General features: G+C 39.1%; 1 protein-coding gene across 6 annotated transcripts in view; it reads right to left on the bottom strand.

The window, feature by feature from the left end:
- Nucleotides 1-26,591, bottom strand: part of IQGAP2 (IQ motif containing GTPase activating protein 2) — a 124,799-nt gene that overhangs the window by 54,545 nt on the left and 43,663 nt on the right. For all 6 annotated transcript variants that reach the window (XM_082783848.1, XM_082783849.1, XM_082783847.1 and 3 more), the window contains exons 3-5: nt 6,853-7,009; nt 5,534-5,611; nt 3,742-3,818 (exon numbers count right to left, since the gene is read on the bottom strand). In XM_082783848.1, coding sequence (XP_082639974.1) covers nt 3,742-3,818; nt 5,534-5,611; nt 6,853-7,009 — 312 coding nt within the window. The remainder of the gene's footprint in view (nt 1-3,741; nt 3,819-5,533; nt 5,612-6,852; nt 7,010-26,591) is intronic.

The raw sequence follows: 26,591 nt of genomic DNA on the forward strand, positions 1-26,591 counted from the left end.
CTTTAAAAGAGATATTACTCCAAGCTCAAGGCAAAGATAGAGCACTGGCTGAGGTGCTGGGTGTCAACAGTAGTCATGGAAATCAGCAACATCATGGAGCTAAGAACACCCAGAATTAAAAAATGAATGCTATGAACAGGAGGGACTTTTTTTTTTTTTCTTAAACTTAGCGCTTCCCAAGAGCGCTGAGCAATGCACATTACTTCCGAGACTGCTTCTTCTGAATAAACTTATTCACCACCAGGTGGTGCTGCAAATTTGCTTGCAGGGAACACGAAGACATTTCTATTCTATATCAACATACATGAATAATTTCACTCGAAACAGCTTGCTCAATGCTTTTGTAGATGTAGCTTGAGCCTCAGGGAACCCAGGGAAAATCAAAACCAGGTTGAGAATGATGGACGTGATGCAGTGGGCGCAGGGGAGAAACAAAGGTGAAAGGGCACTTCCAGGTGAAGCTACCTTTGCATCACCCATGAAGAATTGCAGTTGTGATCAACCAGAAGCTCATAGGTCTTGTTTTAAGCTTAGCTCATGTACAGCATGCCCTAACAAACAAACCTGAAAAAAAAAACGTGCTTTTTATTTTTATTTTTTAAACATATGCTTGCTATTCTACCACTTCCTAGGAAAAAAATGTGTTGAAAATGTTCGGTTTCAGCGGGATAGTTTGTCCAGGATGTACCAGTGATCTGTTTGTAAAGATTATTTGAAAATTATATATTTAAGGGAGCAGGAGGAGGGAGAAGAATCAAATCTCCAACACCACTTTTTAGGAACAAGAATCACTATTAGCATTTAAATTTAAACAAAGCAGTTCTTAACCTCATTAGTCCAGGACCAAATCCAAATCAGCTTTCATAAGAAAAATGCTGCAAGAACTGAGAAATATTTTATTTTTTGGGTCCGGTTTAAGTATTGGTGTTTCAACAGGAAAAAATAAGATGGTAATTGTACTCAGCAGAAATCCAGAAATTGTTTGCTAAATCACTCCTTCCTGGACAGAGCAGTACTGTATTTGGCTGCAAGTTTTTTTTTTTTTTTTTTTTTTTTTTTTTCCCCACATGCTGTAAGGGCAATGGTCTTCATTTCAGGCTTGAAGCAGGCCATATCTTAAAAATATATTTAAACAGTTTTGCTTAGAGTAATTTCCCGTCTTCAAGCCCTCCACCTGCTCAAAGATCAGCAAAACCCAAATAACATTTCATACAAAAAGTCCTTGGTTAACATTTAGTCGTATTATCTACAGTGAAGTCTACTTCAGTCTTCTGAAGGGGGCAATTTTAAGTAATAGTTATGTAGATTGCTTCAGTAAGTTAACCTATGAAAAATCTCAACTGCATTTGGCTTCAGTATTTCTGTGTACCAGAAAAAGATAAAATATCCTGTGTTAAATTCTTGCAGTTCATTGGAAGGCTTAAGAATCTTTATGCTTTGGGGTAATGACTAGGTAACAGTTAAGAATAAATGGAAAGTAGATCAGCCCCTCACCTCTCAGAGAAAGTACTCAATTTTCCCAGGTTTCAAGCCTTTGAAATTTGAGCACACACTCCAAGACATATATTAGAATTTAGCACTTCAACCCTGTGGTGATTCTTCATATAGTGATCATGATCATATACAACAGACACAAATGGAAAAATCCTGCTTGCATTTTCTGCTTCTAGGTACTCTGGTTCCCCTGAGAACAGCTGGACAAGGAATTTTCTAGGGTCAGTGATCCCTATGCTGGCTCCCTGGAGAGGATGCTTCGACAAACCCAATGAGGCAGTGCACTTGGCACAGATCCAGGGGACAGAAAACAGTGGGTCAGTGGAAGGGGAACAGAGATGGATTCCTGCAGCTCAGTGTTCCTGACACCAACCCAAGAGCAAACATTGCTGGCCAAGTGAGTGCCCTGTCCTTTAAAACAGCCCTTTCCCAGCCTGCTTTCACAATGTAGTCTGTGTACAATTGAATACCGATACCAGAGTTTGACTTGAAAGAAAGATGTTTACAACATGCATTTTGGTAATCTGTCTGTAAGTAAGTGGAGCTCAACAATTGCTTCTTCGACTCTTACATCCTGCACGTGTATGCGGTCACAGGGCCCCACACTGCCATGGTGAAGCATCATAAGCAAAGCATTGCCAGTCTACTCCCCTTCAGCATGCCATGATGCGTGATGTATGTTACAGAAGTCTATTTCTAAAATAATAGCTCAGAAGCATGGAGTTATAGCTTTGTGTTGATATGTAGCAAGGAAAAATAATTTAAACAAGACAAACTTGGAAGTGAGAGCCAAGACAACGCAGACTGGTTTTGATACTAGCATAAATCCTGGAACAAGCCAAGCTGGAGAACAAAAGACCCCTACCAGAGGCCAACCCATTGCAAAATTCAGCTCAAGAAGAAAACTCCTATGATTGCAGAGATTAGGCAGATCTTATAAGGTGTTCGTGTAACATTGAAATCCATGGCTGATGAAGTCCTCCATCCACAGGCACACAGTTATTTGAAAACCTCACTGTGCTCTCCCACCTCCTGTGAAACATCTGAGCCGGCCCTTACATCACCCGGGGGGAACGCAGCCCACCGCTCCCGCCTCAGCTGCTGAGCATTACGAGCCCCACGCGCCCACTCCAGGAAATCACTCCAGGCTTACATAAGACACTTGCTGACAGAAGAAACGGCATTGCAAAGTTTTAGGGGAGAGCTGCCCACATACGTGCCTGCCAATGCCAGACAGTTAACATCACACCAGTCATAGTAATTTCAATGGGCAATACTCAAGAGCTGACAAAAAAAAAAATATATCCAGGGTTGCCAAGTCTGAACACCTATTATTTTAAGGAAATATGGTGAACTTTGGTGGTATGGCTTATTTGTTGGCAGTAAGTGCATATGGCGGAGTGCAGTAGTGTGCACATCATTTCAAGGATTAGACTGTAAAAAATTTCAATTACACCATGCATTGAGTGGTTTCTGACCTATACCCCTGAGGCAGCTGATGTGCCTTTGAATGCTGTTAGGAACACAGGCAAGAGCTGGGATGTGTGACATACTAAGCTTATGGAGATGTAGTTAAAGTAAGGAAAGGAAAAGGTCTCCTTGTGCAGGAAATGAGCTGGGAGAGCCACAAGAGGGAGGAGCTGTCTACTCACTCCACTGCCTCTCACAACAGGGGTAGTGTGAGGCAGATGTTCAGTGCTTTCAGTGCTAAACGTCACAAGGAAATCCTTGCAGCTGGACAAAAAAAACCCCTTAAGTTCTACTTCAGAGATGTTGCTAAAGTCTTTTGAATTTACATTCAGAATTGAGTTGCTTAGAATTTCTGAAGTTTGGAAAGTGTTAAATTACATGTGATTGACCTCATAATACAGTTATTTGGTCTTCTTGTGGGTCAGGGGGATGTCAGTTCACCATTTTCACTCTGATCAGCACCTCTGTTCCATGGTAACACTAATATTTTGCTATGGTTTTCTTCATTTGTTTGCATGTATCAAAACACACGTTAAGACAAACGAATTTGTGAAGGTAATACACATTTAAAAGGATGTTTGCACTACTTTTTGCCGTCCTTTTTCATTTTAGATATAATTTACCCAGCAGCCTTGCTTAAGTTCCACTTTCATCACTAGCTTTAAATTAATGAACTTGTATATTCAGAGAGATTGTGACGGACTGATTACACTAATGCCATTCAAGACTTACAATCTTAAATTCACCAGTTTTGTTTTAATTCCCATCAGGAGTTACCTTAAAGCATGAATGCAATATATCATCCTAGGTATGTTTTTCCTATCATAGACATCAGTAGTCTCTGGATAAAAGATCTGAAAAAAAAAAAAAGAGCATGCTGTTGAAGGAGAAGATAGATAACTGGGCAGAAGAATAGCTAAAATGGGCTGCCTGCAAATCCATATCTTTGAAATACAGAAGTTCCACTGTTATTTCTATACATCTATGAATCAAATCTCATGTCATACTATTTTAGTTTTATCAGTAATTTTCATGAGGAAAAGTTTAATAAAGGTTAGTTATTAAAATGGAAAATACAGAAGATAGCATATCAGCAAAACTGTTAGAAATGATCCTTTGGCAAGAGCTCAGAAAGTAGGGTTTGTCTTCCTACAGACACCTAAAGCTTAGGATACAGTTACCACCTGCAAAGCAAACCACCACGACCCAGTAAGTTTTAAAAATGCAAAGAGCTTAAACAGCAGCACCCCCAGCCGTGTGAGTGCATCATTAACAGAGAAATACACTCGGATAGAGGAGTGTAAAAACAATTTAGTCAAAAAGTCACATTGTAAGTTCCAGTTCTGCTTCTAAAACTAATTTGTTCCTGGCCTTGGTCCCAGTCACTAAACACTGCTCCTTCAAGAAAATAAAATAAAAGCTTTGGCTACCCGTGAGAGCTGGCAGCATGTTTGCAGCCTGGGCACTCAGAACTGCACAGTCCCACAGGCAGCGGAGCACAACTGAGCTGGTCAGGAGCACAGTGCCCTCTTCATCACTTGCTCACAACAGCTCTGGGAGGGAAACATGGGAAACATTTGGGCCACAACCCTCCTGTGCAGCAGAAGTGAAACCTTTTGGAGGAGGAATGGTGTGGTAGAAATCAGCTAGCTAAACAGAGGCCTCAAGCTTTCAAAAAGAGCTACAAAATAGCTGAACTAGTAGAGGTAGGACCCTCCATCTCTTCATGGGATGGAGGATGGCAGTCATGTGTAATCCTATCTGCCTATGGGTACCTGCACATGGACCAGCCACTGTTCCCCACAGCCCTTCAGGCAGTCCATCTGAGCATCCCCTGTGCCCAGCCTCACAGCACGTGGGACAGTCCCCCCCAGGCACCATAGGGCTGCTCCTGGCCAAGGGGGCACTCACCCAGTTGCCCACGAGTATCAAAACGGGAGAACAAGCACAGCATTTGTTTCCATGCAGCCCTTTCTTAAAGGATTTTCATGCAGAAAAAAAGACTCACTGGTGCCCAGAAACAGCAGAGGGGGAAGATGACAAGTGAAGACCAGCAAGAAGGAAGATAAGTATTAAAGGTGACCCAAGAAACCAGCTGGTGGAAGAGGAGCAGCATAGCCACGCAGGGATACCGGAACGTGCAAGGACAGTCTAGAAACAGGGCAGAGGCAGAGAAACTAGGACAGACGTTAGGAGGAAGAGTCAGCAGGAGACATGAGAGGTAGCAACCTAAAGGAAGCAAATATTTTATTTTTTTACTTTAAAACATACTCTATTTAGGCCCTCCCTGAGACTCTAACAGTAATAAGGTACAGCTAAAACACTGCTAGCATTCCCCTTTGACTTCCCAAAATACTGAGTATTTCCACTCACAGCACTTGTCATCCACAGCAGCCTCAGCACATAACTGACACCATCACTGTTTTCAGCATTACCTTCTCTTCAGATTTTTCCTGAGCCAGCCTTCCCAGTAGACTTACTGTAAACGATTGTTTATATGCAGGCAGATGAAAGGAAATATTGAGTCAGTGCCTTGATCCAGATTCCTTGCTAAAATCTAACTGCTTACCTTAGGCAGACCAATGGACTCCATTGCTCTTAACCATTGCACGGTATTATCTGTGTGCCGAAAATGAAGTCCTGATCTCTATTGGAAACAGAGAAGGGAAAAATGATGGAAAGAATGCAAATCAAGTTCTTTGATTACTGAATGTTCTGCCGATTCCCAATTTTATGTCCTGAATATGAGTTTGAGGAGTTTTCCCTCATTGTACTTGGAGACCCAAGTACCACAGCTGCAATCCTGGTAATGAAATAGCCTAAAGCGTTAACAGGCTCATGCTGTCCAACCCATGTTTTTATGCAAGGTGAACCAAATTTTTATACATCTAGGTATGTGGTGGCTTAAATGGCCATAATGGTTTAAATGAAGACCTTTAGCAGGCTTCAGAAGCAAAAGCTGGCTGTTACATACCACAAACCACTACCTCCAGTATAAAGAAGCAGAGATGCCACCAGCACTACTATTAAGGAGAATAGATAAGGAACTCTCACTTGCTGTTCAGGTCTGCAGGAACACCTGCCCCTTTCTACAGAGTACACAAGAAGCAGTTATGAGAACAAAGTGGGAAAATATATATATATGTATGCATTTTTTAAAGAGGGAGGGTAAAGGCACAAAAGACTGAACTCCAGTTTCATGAATTTTCAAGAGAAGTATTTAAAATTAGCCATGATTCTTAACCATAATTCTATTAACCACATGAGAACAGAGCACCTGAATTTCTATACTTAGACAACAAACAGTGGTTACATCTCCAAAACTTACACATTTCTGCCCCCTCTATGAACTGATATAACATTCTATAGTGCGGCTGATGCATATGTGTATGTTTCTACGTTATTGGATATCTTGGAGTTAATGAACAGCTTGCACACATGCTATCTAGGCTTAATTACTGTCAGCTTGATTTTTTTTTTTTTTTTGCTTCAGTTGTAAATTTGGCAGAAAAAATAAACACAGATCTAATGAAGTGAATGTCCTTTCAAGACAAGAAAAATCAGGAATAGTCATCATGTTTAATTATTGAATTGTTTTTGGCTCCAGTTCTTAGGAATAATTGCTTAAGCGATAACCTTTATGCTCTCCCTGGAGCCAGAAGTGTAATTTGTTTGGCTTTATAAGCTTTAAGTGGCACTAACACAGTTTTTCTCAATATAAAACATTTCTAAATTATCATACTGGCTTCCTAGTGCTTTGCATCTTCCATCTCATCTTGACAGACTTAAAAAGCAGTATAGAAAGTGAACCTACCATGCTTGCATTTCTTGAAGGGCTGGAAGATAGATTTTTTTTTTGTCTTGTTATACAGCGGATAGAGTTATTACCTTGTAACGTGCCTGCTCCACATCATAGATTTTTTTGTCTGACACCACATTAGGGGCAAAGAATTTTGCAAGCTTGGCAAGGTAAACACCATTCCTTAAGCCTTCTTCCAGCTCAGTAGTAGGGGGCAGCTCTTCTTCCAAGCAGACCTCCATCCACCTGCAAATACATCATTTGAGAAACATCACTACCTGCAAAACTAGTAGATTTAAACTGACATTTTTCCCCACAACCACTGTGCATTTAATGTCACTGCTACAATGCTCATAATCTATAAAGGAAAAGGGCACAAACAGGTTGAGAATATTAATGTTTGCTAATAAAGCAGATCAAAATGACTACAGTCATATCTGCACTGCATGTTAGTGACTCATCAACAACCAAAAACATGTTTTGAAGTACTTACCCCCTAAGGGCTGTCTCAGATCTTCTAAGCAGCCCTAGGCTTTCAAGTAGGCAGTGATTCATTTTGAAGCCAGAGGAAAACATGGGATGCTGTGTATCACTGATATTTGTATTTTAATAAGTCTGTGCTGAATGCCAGGGGCATTGAGACCAGTAGCATGTGGCATGAATTGAGTTCACACAGCTGAGGTGCACTGCAAACTGAACTTGCAGCAGCAGTGCCCACAGCAATTCATCTTCTATCTGCAGTAGGTAGCAGCTCTCCACCTTCACCTACGAACTGTGGTGCCATGGCTGATAGGAGACAAGCTTTTTTGTTGAAACAGCCCAAAGAACCTTGCACATTTGAGGTCTGTCTGGCAAGTACTTGGCTGAAACATTCCCATTGCACATCGCTGGAAAGGGCTTCTTGTCCAACAATAACTAAATCATTCAAGATGATAAACTAGTTTCCACTTTTGAGATTTAGAAGTTATACTAGATAGAAAACTAATTAAATACATAATCAGTCCAGAAAGCCATTAAAAGACATAAAACCATCCATCTAGTATGTTTATAATGAGTAGCCAAGAAACACTGCTACCAAACTACTCCTGAAAATGATTACTATCCTGTTCACTGCATCAGAAGCTCGTTACTTTGGTGGTCTAAGTGTTTTGGCCCTGTAATCTTATTCTTATTTCTAGCAGCAAAATAACATTATGATAGTTATAAATCTGTTTTGTACTTTCCCAATATATACTTTATTTTATTGCTTAGGCGATCTCTGCTTTTGATAAAAAGATATTAGTATCATTTCATTTGTGAAAGAACAAAACTGAAGACATTAGTTCACCTTACTGTAACTAAAGCAGGTTTGCTGTATGCTGTGTGAGACATTACAAATCTAGCATCACCTCCACAGGGGTGAGTTCAGAAACCAGAAAGCTGGAATCCAGGTTGAAAATAAGCCAAATTTTCCTCACTACAGAGAAGAAAAAAGCCTACTACATCATTTTGTTTCATGTTAAGACTCAAGACAAATGACCTATTCCATTACACTTTTGGATTTGTTACAAGACATATGAAAGTTGTTTCAGTGAAGTACAGACTACCCAAATAGCTCTTCAGGAAACCACCAGTCATAAATCTTGGACTATATCACGGAAAGCTGCACGGAGCAAGTGTCACTAGGGGAACTATAGTTTGCAGTATAAAAGCTGCTCTGGTAAGAAATAGTGTCAGATGAGCATACAAAGCAGAATGGAGCAGAGACATGTGCTATGGGTCCATGCTGAGGATTGGAAAAGTTATCTTATTAATGACATTTGATAGAATAAATAAATACAATAAGGCAAAGTGTCATAACATTTGTCTTCAAAACAGGGCAAGGAAGAAAAAGCAAAGAATATATACTCTTGTTTGTAGCAACTGTGGGTTTTGTCTGAGTCAGTTATCTTTTTTTTTTTTTCCCTGCAGGTTTTACTTCCTAAAACATGTCTTCTGGTAGAGTGATCCAGGCAGCAGGAAGAGCATGCTGAGTAATGAAAGGGAGGTAAGTCACCATGAGCTGAAGCTGATCCTGTTACACAATGAACCACCTCCAGTGAGACAAAAACAAGCTGTATAACCCTACAGCAGAGTTCAGCACATTGACATTTTGAAGTGTAAAGAATCCAATGCAATGTTCTTGTCAAGACATAACCCACCACTGTTGTTGAATTAGAGGAAAGGATGCATTTGGGTGGTTTTGGTCTGGGCTATGAAGTGTCCTTATGAAATAGAGTTATTCCGCAAACTCTAAACAAGGTGCTAATCTGAGGTGAAAGCTGCTTCTCCACTTAAAAACCTTCTGTTATTCAACAAAAATGGATTTGAATTTGTTTCCTGCGTGTTGACAAGCTCCTAAATTAACCTGGAACCACCCTGTTCTGGACAGTGATACTGCTCTCCGTGATTCAGTGGGTGAATGCAACACAGAAGAACAGGAAACTGTATGAGGAAGCAAAGAAAACAGCAAAAAAAGTAAGAAAAGTAAAGTTGTCAATCCACCAACTACAGATAAGTACACGAGCAGTCTTTTCAGAAGGAGAACATTAGTAGCTCAGTGAAATAAAGAAAAAGTAGAAAAAGATAAATAGAGCAGAGCTGAAAAATGTATATGAAGAATTTATTTCCACTTAAAGATTTTTTAGCTGTAAGTGACATTCATTCCAGAAAAATGCTCTCACAGGTCATCAATAGGGGAACTAACCTACAGCTTTTGTGAATCAATTGCCACAGCAGAGAATACAGCTATGGCTGTGTTACATGTAAGACAAGTTTTATTAATATTTGGAAGCTGCAGAACATACCTACTACAAGAACTACTGTGAAGTCCTGCAAATATACAACCAACCTGTTAAGCCTTTGTTATGCTACTCACAGATGCTCAACTGTTACTCTCCTGTTATCTGTTATGTATTGACACATCTGCAGCACATTTGCACGCCCCATTTCTTGCATTTGCAATAGTTTTGTTCCTTTTGCTCCAGTTTACTTAAAAAGCAGTTGTGGTTCTCAACAGAACAAAGCATTAATTGTAAGGTTGTGAGGTTCTGCTTTTTAAGATGCAGTTTGGCAAGTTTATGAAAGTTATGATACAGTGTGGTACTGACAGAAAGAGTAGACTGGAATAGAAAAACAAATTCTTTCTACTTCTGTTTTTAAGTCACACAGAATATCTACCTGACAGTAAGGATTAATAGGTATCTCTGGGGCATTTATTTTTTCTTTGGACTGAAAAAAAACACCACCATTGCCTTTGGCTCACCCACTGTTTTCCTGAACATGTAGTACTGCAGCATCAGCATTAGACTTAAGTCTGTCACAGGAGCTGTTCCCCACGAACAAATAAGAAATAAATAGGCTATATAAGAAGGATCTATAATCAACATTATACAAGGTGCTTTTCTTCATTATGAATTTTCAGTATGAAGTTTGTGGCATAATACTAGTATAACTATCAAATGCATACATGCATTTCTACCATTTTATTTTTCTACAATGCACTCCCCATAGCTAGTACTGTGTTTTAAACAACTTTAACATACTGTCAGATATATGCCACGAAAAAATGGTTGACTTGATCACTAATTATAGCTAAACCCAAACACCAATCCATGGTGGAGAAACAAAAGAAAATGTCAGGATGCAGGCTGGAATGTAGACCTGAAGTCCTGGGGTAGCATCCCCCAAAATTAGTTATCATTTAAACTTTCCTGCAGAGCTACTAATGCCAGTTTTAACCTTACCATTTTGATTCCAATATATAAACAGGTGTTTTCCTGAGAAAAGATACTTTGGATCATAAATCAGTATACATAAATACACTGGTAAGCAAAACTAATCAGCTTTTATTTTCATTTTACTCCAGTAGTTGTCAGCAGAGAATATTAGCCTTAAGAAATGTAAATAAGTGGGGAAAAAAAAAAAAAAAAGTTAATCAAGGGAAATAAGCCTCCAAAACAGTAATTCTAATTTATAGCATTGTAGGTACTGGCAGCAGTGAGTACTGAGGTCCAGTAGGTACAGTTTTCATTTGCTCTGCTCCATTCTGTTTTAACTTTTGGCAATCTGAGGCAGAGAAGTTCAGCAGTGAATTTCTGGCAAAATAACAATGGTTACTTCTGTGCCAGACCTATGAGCAGTAAACAGCACACTGCTCACCCAGAGACTCCAGTCTCCAGATTCAAGCATGCAAAACAGCAGCAGTATAATGAGATCAGACTTGCAGCTTAAAAGAAAAAAAAATGAATCTCATTCAAGACAAGAGTCAAGGGAACTCAAAGCACCAGTGCTGTACTGTGAACATCACCAGTTATGAAGTTGCCACTGACAGGCTGTGTGGTCAGCAAAACACGCTGCTGGCTGAGGGACTGGAAATGCTTAAGCTAATGTTCAGCAGAGAAAACAGAATACATTGTACAACCTGCCAAAAGTCCATCACATTTGGCACTTGTTGGATATAGCAGCAGAATTTTTACTTGCATTGCCCAGACCTCTTGGAATTGTGCTGCAAGATGGGGATCCAAGGATACCAGGTCTGTACCTCCCCGGGAGCAAGAGACAAGGCTCCAGAGAGAACCTCAAAACACTGGATGCTACTATAAAAAAAAGTCATAGTGAATACAAGGTAACGACAAGTTACCACACATTAACTACCTCCCTGGCTCACAACCACAGCCTTTCAATCTGTTTTTGCAGATGCATATTGAGGGGAAACTAAAGTTCTCACCTAGATGTTACTCAGACATCTCATTCCCAACAAAGACTGAAAAAAATGTGTTACTAGAAGAGAACAAAAAGTAACAACCAATCCCAAGGCAAAAACTTAAGTTCCAATTTTAAAAAGACCCTACCACTTCAGACACTTATTTAAAATAAGGATTTTTTTTTTTTTTGGAAGATATTTAGAAATGAAGAGTAGTTTGAACCATTGAAACTAGAACATTTCACGTTCTACATTTTTATGCCTCCAGTTTCAAAATCTAAAGATTTATTAAGAAATCTAAGCTCTTTACTCTGTTTGCTTTTGCTCTTTAATGTAAAAAAAGGATTTATTTTTCCTACTAGCAGTCATGTAGGTACTGTTTAAAAAGGAGGCTGAGAGCAGCAGAGGAGCTAGGTGTATTTCTTGGCTACGCAGGGTAGTGGTGGCACTGGTTTGTTTATAAGGAAAGAATGTATGTTAACTTTGGAATTTGTTCTCATTAGGCAGCAAGCTTCAGTGTGATACATCTCCTAAACTAGAAGTCTCAGACAAAAATTGTTTCACAAATAGCCACATACTGTTTCCAGAACAAAAGCATACAGAACTCCCAGCAATTCCATGAAAATCAGTACAGATAATCTGAATACCATAACAACAAGAAGTATGGGTTTTTATCAAATAACTGCACAAGCTTGTAGGCTCCACATAAAGCCTGTGCAAAGGAGTGAGAACAGACAGCTGAGAGAAGCTTTTTCAGCAACAGCCTGTGTTGACTTACTGCTGTAGCAAGACACCCTTGAAACATGGTCTGCTAAATCTGCTATAGATTCATAATGCAGCAACAATCTCCACTGAGTCTCAAGTTTTATCTGAAAAATATACTGAAAATATACTTGGTGACAAAGACGACAGCATTTGTGGTGGTGGTTTACTGGAGCAGTGCAGAGAAGAAAACCATGATGCAGTTCAGTAGTCACCACACTTCTTATAATACATACAAGAAATAACATGAAGAAAGCATCACAGAGGATGCTGTAACTCACACAAGATCTCAGAACTTTATTACAAGTAAAATGAGCATCAAATCCTTTAACAAGATATTTTTAGTTTCAAGTAGTGCACTTTTTTTTTTTTAACCCTTCTACAACTCTGTACAAACTCAAAGTTGTGCACCTGTCCTTCTAGCTACTGTCTTGATTTAGCAGCATCTCAGTTTATTTAAATGATTAAGTCATGCATGATTTTACCAGAGAGGATACTGACTTTCCATAAGAGCTACACTGAAAGCGATGACGAAGTTATTAATTTGTCATGCATAAGTATTAAAATAGTATGGATCTCACAGTGCATTGCTGTGCTTTGTTGATTTTGTTGCTGTTGAGTTTTGCAGACCTACAAGAGGGTTGTTGCAATATTCATTTCCCTGATCAAGGCCCTTCTGATGCAGGTCATTCAATTCAGGTGAGTAGAAACAAGAAGCAATGACAACCTGCCCACCTTGTTCAGCACACTAAAGTAGCCATAAATAATTTCAGCAACATTTTTCCACACAAGATTTCTGCTGCTATGGAAACATCACCATATTTACAAAATAATCTTGAAGGTGTTATAAAATTATGTTTCACAAGATGGCAGTGCAGATACTATTTGTTATTTTAATCTGGTTTACTCCACAGGTCCCCTATGTGGGTTAATCGGTGATTAAAGTCCACAAGGCAACCTGCTGCTCAGGAAACCTGCACTAGAGCCTGTGGAGCATCAGCATGGCCTCACAGGTGGCACAAGCTACTGGGCACCTGGCAGCAGCCAAGTCCTGTTTACTCAGCACTTCTAAGGTATTAAAAATGCTAGTGATTCTCCAGCAAGCAGTCTACATCCCAACAAGCAACAGCAGCGCGCATGCCTGCATTTCATGACAGCCCCCGACCTTCGCAACCTGAACAGGCTTTGTTTTGCTGCCTCTTCTGTTTGCACTGACTTAAGATTTAGCACCACGTATCAGCCACAAACTCAACAACTGCTCTGTGAGATAACAGGCTGAGCAGAGCCAACACTAACAAAGCCCAGTCTGATCACATGGACACCTTGTCTTACTGCCCAGCTCCTGGCCTGGCTCCAGGCTGCCAGGTGCTTGTAGCAGTGATGGAAGAGATTGGGGAAAAAGTTGACAACAGCCATCTGAGGTATTTCTCCATAAGAAACACCAACTCTTTCTTCACAGGGAAAACAAAACTGAACAGGTTGCCTTACCAAATGAGGTGAAAATCTTAAGCTGATGTTCAAATGTCTCAGGGAAAAAAAATACCTGGGTGAAGGTGTGGGGCAAAATGTCCCAATTCACAATTAGAACTGTTTTTTAATTTACAAGAGAAGAGGAAAATGATGAAACATATTGGTCTTCTAGGGACCCTGTAACAGGCATACAAGTTAACATAACTGCATAACATCTGGCTTCAGAGTCTAGCCCTGCTCTTTTAAAAGTGATCTCTGTAACAGGCAGCAGAGACTACAGCAGCAGAAACAAGTCTTTCTTGTGTTCAGCACTGTTTGCTCAGTGGCCCCTAGAAAGCATTATTTCAGGCAAATGACAGACTCAAGCCATTTTAATGAAATTTCAGGTAGCACAGACATAAGCTCCAAAGCAAGTCCCACATGAAAACACAAAGGGTCCCCACCTAACCCTACAAATCAAGTAGTGCTTTTTATCTGAAATGGAGGGAGACCAAAGACCAAATTTAACATATGAATTTATCTAAACTTAATGTTTTACCCATCTACATAGACTCTGATTTGACAAACAGAAGCTGGCACAGCAATAAAACCATTTTTACAGTGTAGTGTTCGTTGGTGTGGAATTATTGAAAAAAGTCACTTCTCTAAAACATGGTGTTTGCTTAAAGAAAAACACTGGTCACAGACCCCAAGATCATAGTTTAGACTTGCTTACTGTACTATCTTGTTATATGCTACTAGAGAGTTCTGTTGGTTTGGGTGTTTTGTCTGTTCCCCTTCTCCCCCCCATCTCAACCATTGACTAAGGGTGTAGTATGGTAGTATAGTTTAATGCACAAACTCAAAAAAAAAGACAAAAAACAGCACGTTATTTCATTTTTATCAACTTAAAGGTTTCTACTCTGGTATAACCTGGCAGTCACTCAAGCAACCCTTTTGAGGGGATAAGTAGTATAATCTTGATTTGCAGCTGAAGATACGTTCTGTTGGCAAGCCATGAATATGTTACAGTGAAGTAACCAATAATGGATCCTTCATATAATCCTCACATGTACATCATTTAAGAGCCCTTGTAATCTTAAATCACAGCTACATTAAGTCTTTACCCAATATCTGTGCCCTGCCACAGCAGTAATTAGTATCTGAATGCATAGAAAAACAGCAGTATTCTCTATAAAGCATCCTGCACAAGATTGACTTTGATGAAGCTACTAGTCAGGCTAAAGTAAACCTACCCATCAGGGCTCTAGTATCTTGTTCCCATTCTATAGAGCTCCTGTGCATCAGCAGATATGCTGTATCTAGCAGATGTCATCCTTAACCATAAACGGGATGGCAGCTACAGGAACACCAAAATGGCAGCCATTTTTGCATTGAGATCTGATATGCCTTCCATGCAGATATTAGCCCTCAGCTATCCAGAAGGATGTGCTATGACCTTTATTTCCAGGTAAGCAGCCAGACATAACATTGCAGCCATATTCATGATCAACACACTTCTAGGATAGAAAAGTAAACCAGGGAAGTAGCTACACTATAGGTTCAGCATGACAAGCACATATGTTGTACGTGTGTTTAAAAACAAGACAGTAAATCAAGACTAGGAACACAAATGCACAGCTCTACCTTCAGATCTACATGTCTACTCAATGACTGATGCAGCTGGGTGAGCAGAACCCCTCTCAGTGTTGCAAATTAAAGAGCGTGCGTGGAGCCACGCAGCAGACCTAAGGCACAGCAAGACCTCAGACATGGCAAGGTCCAGGGTGCTGTTCTGACCACTTGACAAGTTCAAGTCCACTGGATCTAATTCTGATAGCTGTATTTGTACTGTCTAGCATCTGACAAATCCTACTTCTGTTACTAGTTGCTTTCCCAAGTACACAGGGACAAAGACCATAAAAAGGACCCAAGAAGTTCAGCTACTAGACATGCAGCTATGACTTCTAAAGAAAGGTGCAGGACAGCAGCCAAGTAAGAATTAAGAGACACGGATGAGAGAACAAGATGTTAAAGAAGTGAAAAGACTGAAAGAGCCAGCTTCTGAAAAGCTCAACTATTGTTAAGAGTACTTAGTGTTATGTAAACACTGCAAAACAGCAATAACAAGAGTTTGCAAAGTTTAAACTTTGTCTCATGTCAAAGAGAAACACAAGACAGGAACAAAGTTGAAACCAACACATTTAGGTAAGCAACTCCACACACAGCAATTAATTACTACCTACAATTAATTTATTCTATTTTCTTTTTCCCATGCTTGTGTAACCAATGCTCTTCTCCATCACTCCCACTTCCTTTGATTAGAAAGACAGTCCTCATCTACCTACTTTATGGTATGTCTGTAAAATTTGTGAAGTATATACATACAAGTTAGACCTGCAGTAAATGAGAAGAATGTAGGCAGCAACATTTAATGTATATATAACATTTAATAATGTATAAAGAAGTGAGAAAAACAAGATATTCATGGTCTTCTTTATACTGATATACTGACTGTATTCAGTTACTTCTTTTCAGCTGCTGAAAGACAATCACCAAAAAAATTTGCAAGTGATCTTCAGCCTGACATTTATTATCAGATTATAAGCTTAGAATTGTAGTACAAAAGTTTGGATATTTCAGGACCATCCCATTATTCCAGTTTAAAAACTGGATAGTGTTTTCTACAGAGGTCTGAGGCAGCTACTTAATACTGATTTAGACTAAGGGTAAGATATGGAATTCCTATACAATATGTAAGTATAAGCTCTTGGTGAAGAACTGGCTACAATTTTGCCAGTGCAAATCAAGTCATTGAGGACATAACTAAAAAGCATAAAACACTTGCAGGCATTTCAAACATGTCTTTCCAAACAGTATTTGCCATCAAGAACAAATAAGTATTTAACAATATGCACGTGAAAACTGAAAAATTAGTGGACAGATACCAATAAAAGAGTCTGAAAGCGAACTGCAATTTAACTGCTAGGCTAGACAAAAAGAAACTGGTAGTGTTCAGCATTGTAAAAAAAGTTTAACAGCACAATTAATAGCATCTCACACAGTCAATATAAAGCGCACTGTTTGGTGACAACACTTCCGTTTAAGGGCTTTGAGATCACTGTTTCTAACATTTACATGCACAAGACTATCTTGTCTCCAAGAAGAAAGAGTACAAAATCCCTATCAATCACTTTTTTTTATTTTTTATCACTAGGTGATAAAAATCTACCATCGAAGTCCAGCATTGAAGTTACTTAAGACAGCAGGAGAGGTTCCAGAAACACTTAATCAACCATGAGCCTGCCAGTCACCAGACAAGATATTACGCACTGGAAAAAATGAGCAGTTCCGACACCACTTGATTCAAAAACAGGTTAATGGGGTATCAAGTCTGGCTTAAAGCAATGAGCACCAACCAAAAACCCTCCTGACACATGATTTAACATAACAGTGCAGAAAAAACTTCCTCTATCCTGCCAGAAAGTGATTTTCAATAATTTGAATGGGCAAACCAGTGATCAGCATCCCCAGCTACCCTGTAACACTGCTCCCACTGTGGCCGTTTGCTCAGGGCAACCCACGAGTGCTTCTGGACATTGTGTCATCATTTCAACAAACAGCAGAAAAGTAAAAAGACAAGTAACTCCTCATCAGTGAGGTCCCAGGTCAACAGTGTGACAGATAGTAGCTGCTCAATCCCTATGAGAATGCTATATGCACTGGTCATCCAACTGAAACATGAGTTTTGGTATCAATAGGACTGCCTGGCAGAGCAGATGCTATATTCACAGAAAAGTTTATTTTAAAAAAAGCCTTTGTTTCCTTGCTCATGCATGAAGAGGAAATAAAAATGAAAGAAACGTAAAATCAGAATAAAAACTTGGAAATATTCTCTAAACCTTGTCAACTACTTACAGGACATAGCCATGGAGCATATTCCATATGTACTATACTACATATATTACTACAAGCAGATTTCCAGAGACTTTTCAGTTTGCTTGAACCCTCTGTGTACCTTTAGGTGCATGAACCGTGGAGAACAATTTGCTCAGCAGTTTGTAAAGAAATCATTTCTTTGCAAAGCAAGAACTGCAGCAAAGTTAAATGGAAACAAAGCTGGTACAAGCTGTTTCAACTAGTACAGCATATCCTGTTTGGAAATACTCCTGTACCACCTCGCTCAGCATCTCCAAGTACTTTTAAGTATAGGAATTCACCTAAAAACATCCATGTTAGAAAATGGAAGTAATGACATTTTTATTTTGAAATTGAAGTGCAATGCAGGACTAATGCCCTGGCATCATGATCAGTCCCCTTCATTGGGAACTCATTTTTAAGCTAGTAAGCCTCACTTTGTTATTTCTACAGAACAGTTACTCCACCTTAAAAAGGCATAAACAGCTAACACACAATTTCACATTATCACATTAGAAAGGTTAGACATTACTCTTATTCTGAGACTCCTTCAAAGATATTACATTTGTGTTCAAAAAATAAATTTAAAAGGACAAGAGAAAAACATTTAAATACTGTGCTGGAATAATGCTTGTTAACTCAGGGTTTCTGATCCTCAACCAGCAAACAATTTAACACAGGTGGAAAAAACATGAACTTGAAACAGAAATATTTTAAGTCAATTTGCTTCACTGCCAAGCCTATTCATGACCTAGATACTTTGATCAAGTTAATCAGCAAACCATCACAGCTTGTTAACTCTCAGCTCTACACAGAGACTTAAGTGCCTTATGTTGCTATTTTGATATGAGAGTTTCCTCCTCATCTCTTATCCCAAGAGAGCACAGCATCTGTAACAGTGTTGTCACAGAGGCTGGGAAGGTGTTGCTGCAGTTACAACCAGAAGCCACACAACCCTAAAACTGGATTCCGACTTGCCCTTGTCATTTGTAGTGCATGTTTTTGTATTTATTTTTTATTTTTTGAGGAGATTGTGTATTTTGAGCTACTTGTTGTTGCAGCCTGCAGAGCCCAATCATCATGTGTAGTGCAAGTACTCCTGTAAAAGAGGTCAAAAGAAATGCTACTATTTTGCATGAAAGCCTTTCCTGGAACATGCTGAAAGCTTAGTTGGCAACATGAAAGATCAATACAAATAATGCATTGACTGGCCTATAGGGTCGAAGGCTATATGGCAGTGGGGCATATAAAGACACTGCCCATCCACCAGCACTGGAGAAACAAACACTGCATGCAAGAGGAAGAGGAGCACAACTGTCACCATGCCACACAGTTCCTGTCAAGAGAAAGGGGCAGGAAGAGCCAACCGCAGGAGCTAGTAGATAAGGGGAACAGCAGGACAGATGTCAGGATAGTAAGATATATAACAAGGAAGAAAAAGCATAGTGGCTTCTCTTGCCACAGGTCTGAAGTGGAGTGTGGAGAGCTGTCCCTTAGCCTGGGCAACAAACACAAAGCAGTGCCCTGACAAAAGAAAGGTTATACAACTGTAAGAAAAATGCACTAGATCCATAAAATCAGATCAACTTGACAAGTATGCACTGGAAGAGCTTGAACATCTCCCTGGAAGTGTCCAAGTCCAGGCTGGACGGTGCCTTGCCCAACGTGATCTAGTGGGTGGCTGTCTATGGCAGGCAGGTAGGAGTTAGATGATCTTTAAAGGTCCCTTCCAACCCAAGCCATTCTATGATGATTGGGGGGGGATTTGCCTGTGTTCACTGTAGAATTTACTAATACATTAAATCTAAAATTGGTTAAGAAAATCTTATGAAAAAGAAGGAAGAGATAAAAAAGAGCCTCGGAGTACGTGCACAATTACACTAACAGACACAACTTCTAACTAAGGAATAATTCTGACAGAATGCCTGCATCCGTAGATATTTACCTTCATCTAAGATTTAAAAAGTATGTCTCACAGAACTTTTGCACACTTCCTTTGATACCCAGCCAAATCCTTTAAGCAGCATATTTTACTTCAATTTTCCATATGAAGATGCAACATAATCAAGGCAACATCTTCACACTCTTTTTGTTCTCCTCAGTAAAGCCAAAACACAAATTCAAAGAAACTTAGCAGCCCAGTTGCTCCTAATTTCAAACACAAGTTCTACACTCAGGCTATTTCAGGAATGAAGCTGTTTTTGCGACAAAACAAAGTGAATGTAGTAAAAGTTGCATCTCTGCACAGTAAAAGTAGTCCTTTTGCCATTCTTGCTCTCTTAAGTTCTTAAGGAAACCAAATTTTTGCAACAGAACCCAAGCTTATGATTAAGCTTTCCACTACTTTCAATGCTTGGTACCAGAGGACTGCAGGTTTGTCCTAGAGCATCAAACATCAGTCCCTTGAATTTCAGAGCATGTATTCAGAATACACCTGCAGGTATTCTACGTTGCAGCCCCAGCTCAACAACAAACAGGCATAGATTAAAACCCACCAACGCTATGAAGTAACAAACTAAAAAGCTGCATTTGAAGGAAAACAAAACAAACAAACAAACAAACAAAACAAAACAACACATTTCAGCTGTTACAGAAGTGTCAGAACCAGCCTTTCTGTGAAGGGAACTGATAACTGTTTATAGATAAGAAACTAAAAGCAGTAGTACCCGAATGCTTTAAGGTAAGCTGAAAATTCACTATCTGTTGCAAAGGTATATACAAATGCACACATATGGATATTAGAGGAATGCTAATATCAATGTACAAGACAACTATATGAAGGCACGGTTGTAAAGCAGAGCAAGAGCTTGGGCAAAGGGCACTCAACTGAGCAAACTTCAAATTTTGTCGACTCAGTAACTCAAATAGATACAGAGTATATATATTACATATATATATAGAGTGCATTTGTTCGGCCTATACCACTGCTGGGCACTTCTGTGAGAAGCAGACAGTCTGCAAGCATGTTAAGGTGAGAGTTTACCATAGGAGAAGTAGAAGTGTATGAAAGTAAGAAAAAACATGCATCCAACCTGAAGTGCTGAACAGGGATGGGAAGTAAGTAGGCTATATTAGATATGATACCTGAGCAGCATGTTGGGTAAACTCACTTAATAGCTACAGGAAACTGAAGTAATTAACAATAACTGTTTTTCTACTAACACTGTCACAGCTTACATTATTATTCAACAAGTGTAAATGATGTTTCTGTGCAGTAGGAGATAGTAGACCTAATATCAAAAGAAATCCCAGACTAATCCTTTTGTCCATCAATTCATTGCTCCAAGTATTTAGTCCTTAGTTCTCTTAGCTCTACTGAAAAATAGCAGAATGTGTCCAGCATACACACAGCATAATGTCCTGTCCCAACTCAAAGATATCCCCCTTGCTTGGACAAAGAGCTGGAAATTATTCTTTTCTAGATATCTGCACAAAAGTGCTTTGTGTTCAGGATGGCTGGCTAGGGAAAGAGTGAAAGCATTTATCCTTCAGAAATAAGATTTTTTTTTTCCTTTGTAGGTTGATTCTATTGCAAATATGTTAAATGAAAGACAAGCTGTTCTTTTCAATAACACTCTGGTGGCAGATGTAGTCTTAAGATACAAGCAGCTTGTTAGTAAAACCCTGAGTAACTTAATTCTTCATTTATAAATATATATGTTATTCTTGAATTATAGTACACTCCTTTGACAGAGCTTACTTTATATAAACACTGTATTTGCTCCATTCTGGCCAGCTTTGAAAAAAAACACTTTCCTGACACTATGACACTGTACTACAAGCACATCATGTCTTGTGTTGAAGTAATTGCTTGTGAGCAGAGAAATATCAATGGCATTGAGCAATAAGCAGTCACGAAAGATCTAGGGAAAAAATATATAATTTTATTTAGATGGAAATTAAACATTTTTCCAAAAAGTTTTCATCTATTATATTTCTAAACTAATATCAGCAGATATGTATACTAATATTGTCACTGTTTACTGGCAAATAATCAGCTCCCAATCTCTATGTTGAGTGTTATGAATAATTAGACTTTCTTTATATGCAAGTTTATGTACCATTTCCACAAAGCTCCTAATCAAACAAGCTTCACATGCACTTTAAAAAAAAATAAAATGAAAATGTTTACTTGCTTACAGAGCAGCAGCACATATTGAAAATAATTGCCATATAGCAATATCCACACATCTGTCTTTACTTTGTTCACCATCATTTTCTAATAAAACTCCACAAAACTGAAACAGTCTTTATATTGACAGTTACCTCCATTCAGATCCCAGAACTTAGACATTGCTTTTTTTTCTTTTTTTTTTAATTCTTACATATTGTACTGCTGTGTCATCTAAATAGCAGAAAAGGAATGGTAATGCAGAGGCAATCTGTAGGGAATTGTAGTTCTTTGGCTTAAGGAAGTCTTTTTTCCAGTTTCTCAGTCCCCTGACAAAAAAAAAAGTCTATCAAAAAAAAATGTGTATGACAAGTCTTAATCCTACTTTTTTCCCCAAGTTTTCAGCAATCAACACTGTCTTCGTCTTGCACTTTTTAAGAAAGCTCAAGTTCTTCACGTAATTTTTGATTCTTGCTGTTCTACCAGGAATCTTACAATAAATCTGTTATTGTAGTAAATTTTTTTTTTTAAAAAGTATGCACTTTTACAAATACATGTATAAGGTTACCTAGCAACCCCTCAGTCATCTTGCTTTGGATCCACAAATCTTCCAACAGTGAAACTCCAGTCTAACAGAGTTAGAATTGTTTCAGCTCTGTACAATGTGTGTGCATTTGCATTGCCACAGTTTTGATAGAAGAGAGTATACAAGTCATAGGAAAGCAACAGCAACAGCTGATCCCACAGAGGTTCCAGTGATTGAGAGTTGGTTTACTTTTCCTTCTATACTGGGAGATCTTCATCAACAACTTTAAATAGTAACAGTTTTACTGTATATTTTAGTATAATAAAATATGGTCTACTGACAATACATCAAGAAATATTGAAGTAGGGTAGACGTAGGTCAAGGGAGGGCTTGAAACAAGTGATTTTCAATGGAGGAATGCATTACAATCTATTTAAGATCTGCAGAAATTTTATCAATTTCTTCAGTGCTTTTCTTGCTTAATGCGCAACACATTTGATTTACTTTATTTTTCACCTATTTAAAGCTTAGCACTGTGGATGTATCTTGAACAATGTGTTCCTGACCTCTGAAGAAGCTACATGAAGATGAACAATATTTGAAGTCCAATGCTCCTTAATTATTGGTTGTGGAAGAGTAATCTTTTCTGATGTTTCCCTGTCATGAGCATATAAACAAGAAATCCTTCTCCAGAAGTAGAAGGCAACCAAATCTGACCTGACCTAACTCATTTTAAGTTCCAGATCTTAGATATGATCTGGACTTGGGGCAGTCAAAGAGCAAAGATCTCTTTTCAGAAAGAGGTTTGCATTATGATGAATTTAAGCTCAACACTGTATTTAACAGACTTAACAGGAACATCTGTTTGTGTTCTGGTTACAATAATCAGGAGCAGTAGGAGCAGAAAAGCATGCTGCTCCAAGAGGCAGAGCCAGCGCTACATCACACAGGGAAATGAAGTGCACAGACTGAACATGTAGAGTTTATCTTGCATAGTGCTGTGCTTAATACAGGTGGGTCAGTTTACATGCCAGTTTTTACTTGCTGTTTAGTTTTAATACAAAACACAGTGATGAGATGAAGTAATAAAACACACAGTTCAGTTCATTTATCTTGAGGATACACTGTATATGATATTTCCAGGCCATCTGAAAGCATGATGGTTAGTAGCAAATGAAATTCCGCGTTCATTCCCAAAGCAACAGAATGTGAGCTTATATATCTGCCAGCAACAGAAAAGGAACAGAGTATGCCAAAATAGATTTTCTAGACCATTTATTTTCCCCACCAAGGCTTACCTGTTGGCCTCTCATGCCTTTGCCATTTTACAAGCAACAAGACTTTGTCCCCAGCACTATTCAAAGCTGAATTAACAGCATTTCACCAATCTATACCACACTGTCAGGGTTGCAGACCTCTTCTGCCAAAGGAGTTACAGCAAATTACTCCCAACGGCAGCTCTTTACCTAGGGCCCACAAACAGTGACAGGGACATTGACAAATATCACCTTTTTGGAAAAAGTAATTAGGGAAGGGGAACTCAAAGCAACGTCCCATTTCCATACATTACTTTAGACAGTTGCATCTGAAATTGTGTCATGCCACCCTTGTGAGGCTAAGACTATCATTTCAGGGTTACTTTAATGTATAGATGGCCACTGAAGTTAACATGCTTCCCCCTTCCCCATCCCATTCCCTGCTGCTCATTCTTGCCTGCATTTTCCTCCACTCTTAGGCAACACCCATGCCCGGAGGACCATGGGGTGAGTGGGAGCAGGAATTGCTGAGAACTAATAAAAACACCACCAGATACATACATTAGCACTTAACCAGATGCATGCCCTGGTCAGATCCACAGCTTGGCTGCACAAACAAGTGCTGTGGCATAACAGAAGCAGAACAGAGTTAGACATCCTACTACTGTCTGAAAACACATTTCAAGGAGCACTGAAGCTTTTACTCCTTTTGCACTCTCTATATTTAAAATTTAATAAATGCATACACATTTATACTGATTTTAAAATTGAGATATGCATCTGATACACAGCTATTTCCCTTTCATTCTAAATAGCCTTTAGTTTGTATGTGGGGTATTACATTATCCAAATTACATCACTTTTGGCAACTATGACAGGCCTAGCCCGTGAGTCACTTTCCAGAACAAGGAGAGAGACACACTAAAGAAGAACATGAGATTCAAAATTTTCTGTGATTCACAGGGACTGTAGAGGCCATGCAAGTCCTGCTGCTCAGGACAGAAGTGCAGCTAAAAAAAATCTCAGTGCTGACTTCAAAGAAAAGGAATATCCTAGAGAAGCAAACGGACAGATACACAGTTGTACAGGCTAGAAAACAGGAGCTACGTGACCACATGCTTCCCTTTATTGGTTTATATATTTTCGATGCATAACGGAAATGCAAGAAAACATCAAGCTACAAGTTATTTTACCTGCATTTGCCAACTTAGAGTTTTCAGAGCTGTAAAGTGCAATTGCACCAACCTTGTGCACAAGTACTACAACAAATCTTCAGTTGCCTCATCCTCGACCAATGCTTCAATTAATCTAAGAAATAGATGGAAAGAGACCCAAAATCCTATGGAAACAATTTCTCATTACAGTCTCTGTTGAGGAATACTACTGATTGTCACAGAAATGTTTCCAGTTCTTCTCTGAATCCAGACAGTTATCCACCCTGAGAAGAATGTTTCCTCCTTAGTCACTAATTGGATCTTGTTTGTAAAGCCAATCTTTGTTTCAAAGTCTGACACAGTTTGAGAGCCAGTGTACTATGGGGGAAGAAGATTAAAATGCCTTTCCACAGCTGTCAAAGACACTAGAAACATTGTCCATACATAAAAGGATGGGATGTATGATCATGTTATTTTCCTTTTCATTTTTGTTGTGTTGTTTTGGTAATATCTAACATAAGCCCTTTTCTAGGTCTGTTAGAAGCAAATAATCTTATGCAATTGCAGGGTCCCGTGTGAAGTACTTATTAACTAGGAAGGCTAACTATACACTGAATAAGTCACTTTAGATGTTATGCAAATGGTGGACTTAACTGCTTACTTTTTGTAAATTTAGGTGAAAGCTATTCCAAAGCAAGAATAATCACTGCTTATTTAAGGCTATTGCATATGCCAAGACAAGATGCAGTTTTGCTGCTCTGACATCCCCCCCACTTCAGACTCAACCACCACCACTTCTCCCTTCTCCAACAATAAGGATACCTGAAAATGACAGATTAAGCGACCGAGTTTACTCCATGTATACATCTCCTTTACGTGACAGCAAAACTCAGGCTTTTCAGAAGCTACTATATCCAGGCACTAAAAAAACTAGTTTATTTAAAATAGTCATAGTTGTGATTATTTAAATTCACCTTCTGTATTTTATAAAAGTTTTCTTCACAAGATTAACAAACCAACACAATTACCACTTAAAAATGCAGCTCCCATTTTGCAATATTATACAGCTCTCTATACTTTCTTTTAAGTCATCTGCTAGTTCACCTTTCTGACCTCTAGTCAAAAAGATACCACAGCTAGTTTACATTCTTTCATCTCTAGCAAAAAGCACAGCATGCTGAAGCACTTTGGGCTCCAGCCACTAAGCACATGGATTTCTCCCAGACAGACAGTGCTAGTTCAGAATTCAGACACACGTGCCAGATCTCCTACATGGCCAAGAAGTCCTCAGCAGAAGCATATGGGGGCAAAGTTGGTGCTAAGCCAGTTATGCCCTGTCCTGCTCCACCCTACCCAAACTCAGCCAGAGCCAGCCACTGAGATGATGTTCAGTCTCAACCTCACTCCTTCACAACAGCTGTGCCTCTGACAACAGAATAGCATAGCAGGATCTGCATCATCTGTGCCTTTAGAGCCATACACAAGAGAAAACTTGCACATGGTAATCTATTGCATCAACCACAATGTCCCTCTGTAGAGGTGCAAAGCTGCCAGGTCACAGCAGGACCATGAGCCACACTTCCCCCACTGGCTGCCAACTCCACATTGCTTTAGTAACTGAAAGCAGAGGCATTCTTTATGGTTTGTTTTTTTGTATCATGTCTGATTACCAAAAAAAATCAAGTTTCACCACTTAGTTTCTGGTACACTCATGGGATGCCAGATTAACAGTACAATATTTCTTTTAAAAAATGGTCACAAGGGAAGTACCATGCACTAAGCTGTTCTACTCCAGGATGTTTTCAAAACTTTTTGAAAAAAATCTCTCAAATGATGGTGTTTTCTCAGAGGGGAAGAACACCTTTACCAATGCACAGTTTGCCTTTTACCCAAAACTTAAACAAGGATTTCTGGAACATTAGTCATTGT

Source organism: Aythya marila (assembly GCF_965140915.1).
Source record: "Aythya marila genome assembly, chromosome: Z".
Classification (NCBI taxonomy): domain Eukaryota; kingdom Metazoa; phylum Chordata; class Aves; order Anseriformes; family Anatidae; genus Aythya; species Aythya marila.